We start from the raw sequence: 14,263 nt of genomic DNA on the forward strand, positions 1-14,263 counted from the left end.
TATTGACTGTATGTTTGTTTTACTCCATGTGTAACTCTGTGTTGTTGTATGTGTCGAACTGCATTGCTTTATCTTGGCCAGCTCGCAATTGTAAATGAGAACTTGTTCTCAACTTGGCTACCTGGTTAAATAAAGGGGAAATAAAATAAATACAAATAATTACAACCCATCACATGCAAAAACGATAATTAGTTGTTATTTTTTTGGACCATTGTATAGAAAGTGACTGGGGCTAATCGCAAGTGTATCTATCTGTTGTTTTGTTTGGATTGAGCATTTTATGGAGATAATTTTTTTTCGAAATTGCATTATTGGAAAGCTGCATTATTCTCTGCAGCGCAATCTGCACGTCATGGATGTGGTGGCAACAGTTTTGTGGAGAAGTTATTTTGGCCTCCCAGGTTTAGGCTATTTCTCCGAGCTAGAGCGCCATCTGGTGGTCATACTATTGATGTATTTATTGATTTCTAATCTTTCTCCAGCTGTCCAATTGAGATGCAAATGATGAGTGCCGTATTTCATGTATTCTTACCAAAAAGAACCGCTACCATGCATAAATGACTGTTTTCTAGTTCTATTTATAGACTTAGCTTTAACTGCTCAGATAAGCATTGGTGGTTCAGTGGTAGAATTCTCGCCTGCCACGCGGGAGGCCCGGGTTCGATTCCCGGCCAATGCATTAACATGTTTTACTTCGGTCAACCAATGTTATTTTGGTTTTTGAAGAGTTGGTGGTTGAGCAACAAAACCGACACATGTTCAACTATGGGGCAAAACAGACAAGGTTGACTTAGATTGTTGACATGTAAACTATATTTTGTCTCCAATGTTTATTGAAAATATAAATTAATGGCGCATAATGAGTACTTGTTGTCTCTCAAATATATTGTTACAGTTGTTGGTTAGCTAGCTAGTGAATTTAGTCAAGATGTTAAAATGTTCATAAATGACCAGCATGGTCAAATAATAATAATCATAGTAGTTGTCGAGGGTGCAACAAGCACGTCCGGTGAACAGGTCAGGGTTCCATAGCCGCAGGCAGAACAGTTGAAACTGGAGCAGCAGCACGGCCAGGTGGACTGGGGACAGCAAGGAGTCATCATACCAGGTAGTCCTGAGGCATGGTCCTAGGGCTCAGGTCCTCCGAGAGAAAGACAGAAAGAGAGAAAGAGAGAATTAGAGAGAGCATATTTAAATTCACACAGGACACCGGATAAGACAAGAGAAATACTCCAGATGTAACAGACTGACCCTAGCCCCCCCGACACATAAACTACTGCAGCATAAATACTGGAGGCTGAGACAGGAGGGATCAGAAGACACTGTGGCCCCATCCGATGATACCCCCCGGACAGGGCCAAACAGGCAGGATATAACCCCACCCACTTTGCCAAAGCACAGCCCCCACACCACTAGAGGGATGTCTCCAACCACCAACTTACCGTCCTAAGACAAGGCTGAGTATAGCCCACGAGCCATGACTACATGGAACTCTATTCCACATCAGTGTGTGCCCTCAGGCCACTAATCCACTACCACATATCCACAAAACAAAATCCATGTGTACGTGTGTAAATAGTGAGTATGTTATCATGTGTATGTATGTGCCTATGTTTGTTTCTTCACAGTCCCCGCTGTTGTATAAGGTATATTTTTATCATTTTTTCCCCCAAATCTGATTCTACTGCTTGCATCAGTTACCTGATGTGGAATAGAGTTCCATGTAGTCATGGCTCAATGTAGTACTGTGCGCCTCCCATAGTCTTTTGTTGACTTAGGGACAGTGAAGAGACCTCCTAGTGGCATGTCTTGTGGGGTATGCATGGGTGTCTGAGCTGTGTGCTAGTCGTTTAACCAGACAGCTCAGTGCTTATAATATCTCTCACAAATACAAGTAGTGATGAAGTCAATCTCTCTTCCACTTTGAACCAGGAGAGATTGACATGCATATTATTAATGTTTGCTCTTTGTGTACATCCAAGGGCCAGCTGTGCTGCCCTGTTCTGAGCCAATTGCAATTTTCCCTCTTTATGGCACCACCTGACCCCACCACTGAACAGTAGTCCAGGTGCGACAAAACTAGAGCCTGTAGGACCTGCCTTGATGATAGTGCTGTTAAGAAGGTAGAGAAGCGCTTTATTATGGATAGACTTGGTCAGTCAGGAAGTCCTGTTGCCTTTTCATACATATATTTTTTCAGGTAGGTAAATCATGATTTAAAGATGCACTATGCAGAAATTGCTCTGCCATTTCCTGGTTGCTAAAATTCGAATAGTTCCCCTAATTTCAGTTAATGTGACAAAAAGAGCAAGTGTAGTTGCACTGCTTAATCTTTCTGCTAAAATGTTCAGATTGTGCCAAATGAAAAACGTTAGCTAGCTACAGTGCCTTCAGAAAGTTTTCAAACCCCTTGACTTAATCCACATTTTGTTGTTACAGCCTGAATTCAAAATGGATTAAAAATATACTTTTTTCTCACCCATCAATACACACAATACCACATAATGACAAAGTGAAAACATGTTTAGACATTTTAGCAAATGTATTGCAAATGGACTACAGATCTCATTTACATAAGTATTCACACTAGGGATGTGTCAAATGTCAAATTAATTTTAAATGTTTAAACTGTAATTATTTTCACAATTCAGATGTGGTTTTGAGTATGACCGTTTGGGGGCAATGCAGTTCAATATACCGATATGGCCAATTTTTTTATTTGTGGCTGTGGTAACTAGTGTAAACCCTGCGGCTGGCACCCACCCACGAAGCAACGATGGTATTATTACCGTGTTAGGTTCTCTGTTGTGTGCCTCTCCATGTTGTCAGTAGATACTTCATGTCCCACTTCTCATCAATGTGATGGCTCCTTGCAGTTGAGGAGCACTTGAACCGATTGACTACCGTCAGAATGACAGTGTTGCCATCAGACGAAGGGAGCCCAGTGACAAAGTCCAGAGATATGAGACCAGGGACAATGAAGGACCGGTAGTGACTGAAGGATGCCAGAAAGAGCTTGCCGTGGAGTCTTGTTCTGAGCACACATTGTGCATGCGGCGACTAAGGCAGAGACGTCAGGGACCATTGTGGACCACCAGAAACGTTGTCGGAGGAAGGCTAGTGTACGACGGGACCCTGGATGACAGGTCAGCCTGGAGGAATGAGCCCATTCCAGGACCTGGGACCAGACTGGATTAGGGAAAAACAGCCGGTTAGCCGGGCCCCCGTCAGGTCCAGGCTGGGAGCATTGTGCCTCGCGGACCAGGTTCTCAATACCCCAATCCATAGTGGCAGGAAGGCATGAGGTAGGGAGAATGGTTTCGGAGACAGAGCGTTTGGTAGAGGAACTGTATAGGCGGGAGAGGGCGTCAGGCTTCACATTCTTTGACCCTGGGCGGTAGGAGATGGAAGTTAAATCTGCTAAACAGGAGGTCCTACCGGGCCTGCCTGGAGTTGAGGCGCTTGGCTGTATGGAGATATTCCAGGTTTTTATGGTTGGTCCAGACCAGGAATGGCTGTTCTGCTCCTTCCAGCCAGTGCCTCGACGATGGGACAGGCAGGCACAGGGATGACGCTTTTGGTCCTGGGCAGATCACTGGGACAGGATGGCCCCCACTCAAACATCCGAAGCATCCACTTCCACCACAAATTGACGCAAGGGGTCCGGATGGATGAGGATGGGTGCTGTTGTGAACCGATGCTTCGGTTCACAAAGGCTTTGTTGACAGCTGGAGACCATTTGAACGGTACCTTGCAGGAGGTGAATGCCGAGAGGGGGGCCGCCAGGGTGCTGTAGTCTCGAATGAAACGGAGGTAGAAGTTTGCAAACCTAAGAAACCGTTGCAACTGCACCCTGGACGTTGTTTGAGGCCAATCCACCACCAAACAAACAAAACGATCACAGATAACACAAAAATACAGCAGCAGAATACATTTACACATCGGTTATTCCTCTAACAGCACAAAAACTTGCATTAGCCGAAACAGTTACAAGCAATACAAAAATAAAAATCCTCCAATAAATACTTAAAATGGGCAAGGGGGACAAGAGTCTCAAGTTTAAGTTTAGTCTGCAGGCTATTCCATAAGCAAGGAGCGTAACAGGAAAAGGCAGCCATACCCAACTCTGTGGAAATCACATGGGCCTCAAGTGTAATCCATGCTTGAGACCTGGTTTTAGGAATTAATATTCTAATATTGATGAGTGATTATAAATAAGAAGGTCGTTTATTCAGAAGTGCTTTAACCAAACTTGACTAAACATACAAGATGAACTGGCACAGAGAGACAGGAAACACAGGGATAAATACACTGGGGAAAATAAGCGACACCTGGAGGGGGTGGAGACAATCACAGGAACAGGTGAAACAGATCAGGGAGTGTCTGGGAGTCCCATAGGGCAGCGCACAATTGGCCCAGCGTCGTCCGGGTTTGGCGGGTATAGGTCGTCATTGTAAATAATAATTTGTTCTTAACTGACTTGCCTAGTTTAAAATAAAGGTAATTAAAAAAAGAAAAATGCAAAAATTATAATTAGGTGAGCAGTTTTATAAAAACCATTATGTTGTGCATGTGTAGTCCTCGTTAGTATAGTGGTCAGTATCCCCGCCTGTCACGCGGGAGACCGGGGTTCAATTCCCCGACGGGGAGTTTTTAAATTTTTTTAACCTCTTTCAATGTTGATTTGTAATCGATATACCTGTAACCTCACCATTTTACTTGAATGGACATTTGTGTTCGTTATGCGCATCAGTAATTGGTTATCATGGGCAAGAGATAATGTAGAATATGATCATTAAACATCATGATTCACTGTTCGGAGAACAGTAACATGCATTATATGCTACACAAACTTACAACTTACTTAACTTTGTTGTTAAAGTATAAAAAAAAAAAAGCATGAGATATTAAACCCACTCACAGGGTTGGGTCTCCGCTGAATTAGGTGAATCCGCTTTTAGTTTTAATGCACCTCATTGCTGGAACCAACTGCAAAATACACTGCAAGTGGACGCTTTGATACCGCTAGGGCAAATTTTAAATATTGATTGGGGAACTATTTGCTGAGAAATGTTTCTGTTTTTCTTGATTGTTGTGCTTTATTTTTGTTTGTATTTGATTTTGTGAATGAATTGTATGTGCAGGGCTCCCCTTGCGAAAAAGCCCCTGGTCTTAATGGTGACTCCCTGTTTTTAAAGAAGGTAAACAAATAAAATAAAAACGTGTGTATATATAAAAATCTATATGGAAATGAGAACTTGCTGTATAGAAACTACTATAGTCTATTCGATAAATTAATGCGCAGAAGGTGTATTTGGAGTACTTCTGCTAGTTGTGCTCAGTTTCCGTAGTGTAGTGGTTATCACGTTCGCCTAACACGCGAAAGGTCCCCGGTTCGAGACCGGGCGGAAACACATTTTCAAAAAGTAAATAGTAGTGTTAATCTATGGCCAATGTCTGAAAATAAACAAACAAATAAATACAGTATTCATGTGTTGCACAATTTGTAACAGCATTGTTTTGAACATTCTTTGGGACACTGACTCCCGACTGAACATTATACTCAACGCATTGTCAACTGGTGTTGATTAAGATTTAGTCAAAATTATATTACAGTAGCTTGGAAATACAATTACATTTCTTTAGGAGGCAAAAAATTGTGAGGAAAACCTTTTGTCTTCATTGTGATGTCGTCAGATTGACTTGAAGATGCGTTATAACGTTAGCCAGCTAGCTAAGAGTGAGGGGATAGCACCAGATCTTTTTGCTTGGTATTTCTTTTACAAACTTTGCTAGGGAATGGTAACATTGCCATCTGTCCACAGTAAAGTTGACAACATCGTAATGATGGCAAAGTTGTTTCCTACTATTTTCTTTGCATACTTTAGCAATGTCATTGTATTCCAGGCCAGTGTTCATGTGTGTTAGGGTTTAACCAACTATTTGTTAGCATAACCTATATAAAATAACAGAGAAGCTATGCCACAATATTAAGTATATAAACTATAGATAATTGAATACTGCTATATGTTAGAGGAAGTGGCTCATGTGATGGTGGGTCATGTGGACAGAATGATGATGCTTTAAAACAGGGTTTTGCAAGAGCTTTTTGCTGAACAACAGCAATAACAAGATAATGGGTGCAAAGTAGGGGTTTTAGAGAACTGTGCATTATGTAACAAGGTGTAGGCAGCTGACTTAGTGATAGGAGGTTGTGAAACCCATCACAAGGGGAGCATGTGAGGAACAGGTAGAGTGGAGAAACAACAGTATAAGTAAATCACTGGAAATTGAGTGGTTGCTGACTCTTGAGTATACACTAAGAAGATAAGATCCAACGCCAGGCAACATGTGATACGTCACGAGGTTGGGACCAACCTGCACGCCAACGATAGGCTGGAGTAAGTCTAAACCACACCCAGTCTCTACTCTGACAGGCCCAGCAAGGAGTGGGAACTACGTCTGTCAAGAAGTATTTAAAGAAGAACTTGTGATGACATTTCAGCTCTCTGTCTGCCCTGCGTGGTGTTACAGAGAGACCGTATATACGAACATCATATTTTCCATTTGTACTATCATTCTATTTACTTAAAGATGAATTAAATAATCATTGCAAAACTAAGTTGCATGGTTTGTTTATATCCTAATACCAGATTCGAATTGACGCGACCCGACATGTGTTGCATGTTGTCACAATATTGTTATGAAGTTTCTCTTGAGGACTGGTGCTTGACTGAAAGTTCTACCGAAGATTGTTTAGTATGAAGATGCCTAGAAACTGCTTTTCAAATATGCGTTCCTGGAAGTATTGGCCCATTTTGCCCTTGGGTTTAAAAACAATTACAGAAAATGCCCACATAAAAAAAAAAAATACTAACTGCAAACAGAAAGAAAAACACGGTCATAAAAAACAAACACATTCATCAGTAAAAAGTTTACCAAAACATCAAATGTAAGAACAATTTTAAGACTGTTCCACAAATAAGGTGCAAAGAAACTAAAACCTGATTTAGCTAACTCCGTAGAGACCAAAATAATTTCCAGAGCTAGCCATCCATGAGACTGGGTGTGGTAACTCGTATGTCTAAAGTTCAGTAATCATGTTAGGTACAGTGGGACTTTTTGTATAAGGGCTTTTTAAATGAAAACATAGCATTATATCAACCTACGTAACATCAAAGTGGGACAATCAACTTTCTGGTAGAGAATACAGTGAAGTAGAAAAATTGTCGCTCGTAATAAAGCGCAGCGCGCAATGATAAACTGCATCTAATGGCAGCTGCGTTTACAGAGATGATATTGCACAGTCTATGACCGATAGGTACGTCAACTGAATAATCTGGTTTATACTATTTAGCGAGAGGCAGGAGCTATTTCTATAGAAGAAGTAGGGGTGGGAGGTATACCGGTATGAACGTGAATACCGGTATGATGTTGTGCCATGATATGGATTTTGCCATATCATGCATATCATAATAAATGTATGAAATAAGGCGTTTTTGTTTCGTCAAATTCTGTCGAGTGATACAGCCTAGTGGGCTAGTTCAAATTGTTTATTTCCCTAAAAAAATTATGCTTGCTTACTCTTCTGCGCTGAGGATTACTGAAGACAAGGAAATAACGCTATTGAGGTTGATTTGCAGGACGACGAAGACTTGGTTCGAAAAAAAGGGGCTTCCTCTGTCCTTTGGGACTGGTTTGGCTTTAAGATATCCGACCTCGACCAACAAACAGTACTGTGTAAATTGTGTCGACACATTGTGCTAGCCTAAGGTGGAAACCCTGCATGTGCATGAATATGAAGAATCTACCAGAATGTGTGCAACAAACCCCCGGAGCAGTGGAGCAAGTCCCAAGATATCTTCAAGCCAGACCCGCACTCAGTTATCACTCAAGGCATCATTCGTTAGTGGTACTCCATATAACAAGAAGAGCAAGACATGGAATGAGATAACGAGTGCAATTACATATCACATAGCAAAAGACATGGAACCAATTCAAACTGGAGAAAGATGGTTTCAGAAAGTTGATTCTAACTCTAGACCCAAGATACGAGATCCTGAGCCGTAAATACAGCAAAATATGTCTGCCAGAACTCTACACAGAATGTCGGGACAGAGTTGCCAATGAAATCCGTAACGCTGCATTCTTCTCTACCACTGCTGTCAAGTCGGACCACAGGGCCATACATTAGCCTCACGATTCATTACATTGACAACAACTGGTATCTTCAAAGCAAAGGCCTTCAGACTTCTTATTTCCCAGATGACCACACCAGAGAAATAACTGCAGTTGGGCTGAGGGAGGCACTTTCATCCTGGTGCTTGAAAGAGTCGTGTCAAGTATGTTTGACTACCGATAGCGGATCAAACATGGTCAACATGGCATTGGAGCTGAACAAATGGACAAGACTAGCTACACATTGCTATTGGTAAGTTTCAATGTCCAAAACACACAGACCTACTGCCAAATTCTCTAAAACATTGTTGGAGGTGTAGTGTGGTTTGTTTTGCATTGTGTACTTTTATTTAGGACACTGCCACAACTGGAATTCTGATGGTTGAATCATTTTTATTCGACCTGCACACGAAGAGACAACACACAATATGTTAGCCCTCGGTGCAGTCACAGCTCTCGGGCACCTTGCTAGTTGAAGGTCAGGCAAAAGAGAACAATAAGAGGGTACGTAAGTATGGATAACCCGCGATGGACCAAACCAAAATATACATACTTTTACAATTAGGTGTATTTACAATATAGATATCAACAAATGTTTGTACACCGAAAAATAACATTAACTATGCAGCTGTAATTAAATAAAGAAAACACATTCAATTATTATTATTGTTATTAACTTATTAACATCCCCTCTTGACCTGGCCTACTTGAACTGTCCTTGTGTGCAACTTGGTGCATAATCTAGGGGAACAACATCACTCTACTACATTCACCCCCACTGTTTTACACTAGATTATAGGCACAAAACAAAACACATTACCTCAAAGGTAACAAAGCAAAGAAAGACAAAAAAATTCACACCCACAGAGCGATGGAGTAACCCAGTGTAGTCCCTTAATTCTAGACCCACAAATGGTCGATCAGCTGGAAAGCTATCCCGCGAAGGATTAGGAAAAATAAGAGGTAGCTAATCCCTTATTCAACCGTATACAAAAAAATGCCAAATACATTTTATGCTGATGAACTACACACAAAGTTACATGAATTGTCAAAAATATTAGACCAACCCACAAATCACTTTAAGACCCACTTAGATTACCACATACACACAAAAAAAGAAAAGGTAGGCAATATCCTACCGTCACTGAGAAACCAAGAACGGTTTCATTTCCTGTGTAGACATAGTTTGGATTAGCCTATTCACTGGCTTAATAAATCTACCTAGTCTAGTCCGAACACCCTCACCCAAAAACTTAGCAGGAATGTCACGGACAACACTAACCGTGCTCAGAGGTCTAACCTCAGGTTGGGGAATACTACAACTCGGAATCAGAATCCTGGTAGATTGCCACAGACCACACTGACAAATCATCTTCAACCAAGTTAACGACATCTGTCACAGCACCATCCCCACTGAATGGAGTTTCGCTATCAGAACTCTTGTAGGCTTTGGGGATCTCTCTCTGGTCCACTTCTACTGAGCACACCTCACTCAAGGGGACGTCATATGGCTGTTCCACTTCACTTCCATCAACTGGGACTTCACCATCCCCTTGGAATATCCTCCCAGAAGACTCAGGAAGGCTTGCTACCCAGTGGACAGTCCTTGCGTCACTCCCATCCATTTTGCTGGACGCTGCAGACATCTCAGAGAACACGTCACCACTCGATAGAGATCCGTGACTCTCAGGTTCCTCCCAAGAAGGCAAAGGCAGAAAGTTGACTGGCATAATCAGGTTCCTATGCACCGTCTTGATGCGTCCAGTGGTAGGGTGCTGTATACGATATGTGTTCAGTGAGCTGTTCTTCCTAACAACTATGTACACCGCACTGTCCCAGCGATCAGCCAGTTTCTTCTTGCCCCTCTCTCCCTTGTTAGCAAGTAGAACTCTGTCTCCCTTCTCTACCGAATGACCCTTCGACCGTCTGTTGTAGACCTCGGCTTGTCTCTTTTGTTGCTTATTTGCATGCTGCTGAGCCAATGTCATGGCTTCTCTCAGATCCTCACCAAAAGACTGGACATATTTATCCACATCGACCGTGTCCCCATCCAACAGCACACTTTCAAACATAACATCTACTGGCAACCTAGGGGTGCGTCCAAACATCAAGAAGAAGGGCGGAAACCCAGTAGTCTCGTGAACAGTGGAGTTATAGGAGAATGTCAATGTGTTCAACATCTGAGGCCATTTAGCCTTGGACCTAGCTGGCAGAGCTCTAATCATCCCACCCAGCGTGTGATTTAGACGTTCTGCTTGACCGTTCCCCATGGGATGATAAGGTGTGGTGTGGGACTTTCCAACACCAGATAACTGAAGTAATTCTGCAATAAGTGAACTTTCAAAGTTAGCACCCCTGTCAGAATGGATACAATCAGCGAACCCATAAATGCAGAAGAAATTATTCCAGAGAACACGAGCCACAGTCTTAGCAGACTGGTTTGGACACGGATACGCACATGCCAGCTTAGTAAAGTGATCAGTCACTACTAACACATCAATAGACTTGTTGTTCGAATCTTCTGCAGTCCAGAAATCAATTCACACAAGTTCCAAAGGTGCCTTTGTCACAATGGAGACAAGTGGAGCTCTTGCTTCAGGCTCAGGTGCTTTACTCAACACGCATCTCTTACAGTGGGCCACGTATTCCTTTACATCCTTTTCCATAGAGTCCCAGTAAAACCGCTGTCTCGTAAGCCACAATGTGCGCTGCTGACCCTGATGACCAGCATCATCATGAACTCCCTTCAACACAAGGCCTCTCAAAGACACAGGTACAACATACTGGAATATTTTCTTCTTACTCACTGGGTGTTTTGAGACACGATACAGAATCCCTAACCGCGTGGTGAGTTTTCCCCACTGTCTTAGAGTATAAACTGTTTCATTAGCTTCAAGGACTCGCTCTCTCCTAGATGGGCACTGGCCTCTATCTACAAAGAACATGACTCTGCTGATGACAGGATCCAGTGACTGGTTATCATACAGCTCCTTGTGTGTAAAGACAGGTAAAGGGCTCTGACCCATGGACATCAACTTCTAAGGTGCTGCGCTTGTGAAATGGCCCTCACTGTTGCACCATCATCCCATCGGCGGTGAGCATGGAGGACAGCAGACACCTCTTCACAGGAAACCAACCCACTGACATCGTCTCCAGCTCTACTCAACTCACTCCCAGGAGCCATAGACGTTCCACAGCCAGCCTCGGGCTGTTCACAGGAGAGGCGGAACATGTCTTGAACATCATCCACTCGAAGACCTCTGGCTTCCTCCAGCAGGACATCATATGGAATTCTTGTCAGTCGGTGCAGAACTGTGGAGCGGACAAATGGCTCTCTGCTCAAAGCATCAGCAACGACATTCTTGGGACCTGGTATGTACTGGATATCAAAGTCAAAGGGTGCCAGCTTTGCAACCCATCTCTGCTCGCATGCATCAAGTCTCGGCTTTATAAGAATATATTTGAGTGGATTGTTGTCGGTCCACACAGTAAACTTATGCACTCGCAGCCAATGGCTGAATTTATCATGAATGGCCCATTTCATGGCTAGAAATTCCAGCCGGTGAGCAGGATACTTGGATTGTGCATGATTAAGAGATTTACTAGCAAAAGCTATTGGCCTGGCTATTGCCGTCCCATCTTGCACTTGGGATAGTACAGCTCCCAAACCACTAGTAGATGCATCCACAGAAAGTAAAAATGGCTGAGAAAAATCTGGATGAGCCAGCAGTGCCTGGTCAACTAGTGCTGATTTCAAAGCTTCAAAAGCGAGTTGACATTCGGCAGTCCAGTCTGCAGCAGTGAGCCTGCGAGAGGGACCAGGCCTCCTCCTACCCTTGCCTCTCCTAGGCTTTTTCTGACCTGTAGTTAGCTGAAACAATGGCCTAGCAACCATGGAACAATTCTCAATGTAGTGCTGATAGTATACTACCATACCAAGAAAATAACGGATTTTGCTAGGAGACGGAGTGACACCATCAGCTTCCATCATCTCGCTCTCAGTCACATTCAAAATAGTTTGAACTTTAGCAGGGTCAGCGGCTACACCCTCCTGAGAAATGATGTGGCCCAAAAACTTAACAGACCTCCTCAAAAACTTGCACTTAGACGGAGACAGTTTAAGATTGTGCTCCTGCAACTGCTGAAAAACCATCTCAAGTCTCTGCAAACTCTCTTCCTCAGTCTTAGCAAAAACCATCAAATCATCCAAATAACAAAGGAGACTTAGAAAGTTTTGGTCACCAAAGATGGTCAGCATCATTCTCATAAAAGTAGCCGGGCTGTTGCAGAGGCCCTGAGGTAACTGATTGTACTCGTGCAGACCTAAAGGAGAGGAAAAGGCAGTGTATTTCTTATCCTCTTCATGCAGTGGCACGTTATAATACCCTGACGTCAAGTCCATTGTGTTGAAGAAGGCATTACCTCCCAGCGTGGCCAGTACATCAGCCTGATGAGGCTGGGGATGAGCATCCTTTACTGTGCGGGCATTTAACCACCTAAAGTCAGTACATAGGCGCAAATTCCCATTCTTTTTCCATACCAGCACCAATGGTGAGGCATACTCGCTGCTGTATTTTCTGATGATTTCCTTTTCCTCCATATCATCCAGTGTTTCCCTGAGTTTTTGGTAATGAGCTGGAGAAAGCCTACGATAAGGTAATCGAAATGGGCAGTCATCAGTCAGCCGTATGCGATGGCAGAACTCCTTTGCCTCACCACAATCTAGGCTATGTCTAGAGAACACTGTGTCATACTTCCCAATTAAATTGACAAGTTTATCTTTCCAGAACTGTGAAAGTGGACACTCCTCAACAGACAGGCCTTGAAGTCCAAGATTGCTCAGTGTACTGTTGCCATGAACTACACTGCCACCAACTGAACTCTTAGCTGTCAGACTGCCATGTGAGCTGTCACATTGAACTTTTGCCACGTTCTGGTAAGCTGCTTGCTGCTTGACATCATCAAAATCCTCCAATGCAATGCAAGGATACACATCCGCCACTTTAGCATTTCGTCTCAGGGTAACTGGTGATGTTGTTGGATTCACTATCTTCACAGGTAGCCATCCATCCCCCCACAGTGGCGTAACTACTCTCCCCACTAGTATGTGTCGATTCACACAACGAGACGTGCTGGGCTCGACAACAACAGTACTGCCCACAGAGAGTTTTGTCTTTGGGGGTAGGCGGCCCCACACCAGATGCTCACTCATGGGTTGGAGCGTTACTGCTCTCTTCAATTTAATGGTGCCTACTTTATCTGGGATGGAGTCTCCTCTCCATCTCTCCAGATTTGACAGGAGACGCAGGAAGTGGCTGTCATCGCACTGCCAGAGGAACCTGGTGTACCCACCACCCGCCAGTAGCTGTCATTTGATTTGAACTGTCTAATCAAAGACTTCAACACATTAGTGCCCACAATGAGTTCATCAACCTGCCCATCTACAATAAGCACTGGGACTACATAGCTGAAGCCATAAAGCTGCATTTTTAAATCACACATGCCCGCTGGGCTAGTTTGCTTCCCACCACAACCCACCAGGATGATATCTGAAGGAGCTAGAAAGTTCCCCTCTACCACTCCTGCCTCCCTCAACCGAGGTACAATATCTGCGCGCAGAGTAGTAGCCATGGACCCACTATCTAACATCCCCTTCAGCTCAACTTTATCCTGTACTAGCACGGAGGTGTAAAACAAACTGTCATTCTGAGTAATTCTCATTGTGTTCTGAAAAATGACTGTGTTGTTCTTGGGTACTGACTCACAAAAGTAAGAATAAACAGATTGGATATCATCATCAGTGGAGGAAAAATAAGACTGCCCCACATTGCCCTTCTCAGAATGGAGGCATTCTAGTTTTCCTGAGACCTGCCAGTCTGTCCACATCCAGGGCTCTGTCGCTGCCCAGCCTCACTACAGTCAAAGCTCATGTGGCCCGGAGAGAAGCACTTGAAGCACAGCTGGTGCATCTGACAGTGAGCTTTGGTCCAGTGATTAGTGCTTCCACAGACGGCGCACTCACGCTGACGTTTGTGGAACTGTTTACGGGGCCCTCTGTTCACAGACTGAGTATTGCTGACCAGAG

At 43.5% G+C, this 14,263-nt stretch overlaps 1 protein-coding gene and 3 non-coding genes across 4 annotated transcripts; 3 read left to right on the forward strand and 1 right to left on the reverse strand.

Annotated features, from left to right (window-relative positions):
- The first annotated feature begins 608 nt into the window (after nucleotides 1-608).
- trnag-gcc (transfer RNA glycine (anticodon GCC)) lies at nucleotides 609-679 on the forward strand. The gene has a single exon. It is a non-coding gene; the product is annotated as a tRNA-Gly (tRNA).
- Nucleotides 680-4,578: 3,899 nt separating this feature from the next.
- On the forward strand, nucleotides 4,579-4,650 carry trnad-guc (transfer RNA aspartic acid (anticodon GUC)). The gene has a single exon. It is a non-coding gene; the product is annotated as a tRNA-Asp (tRNA).
- A 691-nt stretch (nucleotides 4,651-5,341) lies between these two features.
- trnav-aac (transfer RNA valine (anticodon AAC)) lies at nucleotides 5,342-5,414 on the forward strand. The gene has a single exon. It is a non-coding gene; the product is annotated as a tRNA-Val (tRNA).
- Nucleotides 5,415-9,494: 4,080 nt separating this feature from the next.
- Nucleotides 9,495-10,746, reverse strand: LOC123724530 (uncharacterized). The gene has a single exon (XM_045688609.1). The coding sequence runs from the start codon at nucleotides 10,446-10,448 to the stop codon at nucleotides 9,495-9,497; it is 954 nt and encodes a 317-aa protein (XP_045544565.1). The 5' UTR covers nucleotides 10,449-10,746.
- Between the last annotated feature and the right edge of the window lie 3,517 nt (nucleotides 10,747-14,263).

Source organism: Salmo salar, chromosome ssa10, assembly GCF_905237065.1.
Source record: "Salmo salar chromosome ssa10, Ssal_v3.1, whole genome shotgun sequence".
Classification (NCBI taxonomy): Eukaryota; Metazoa; Chordata; class Actinopteri; order Salmoniformes; family Salmonidae; genus Salmo; species Salmo salar.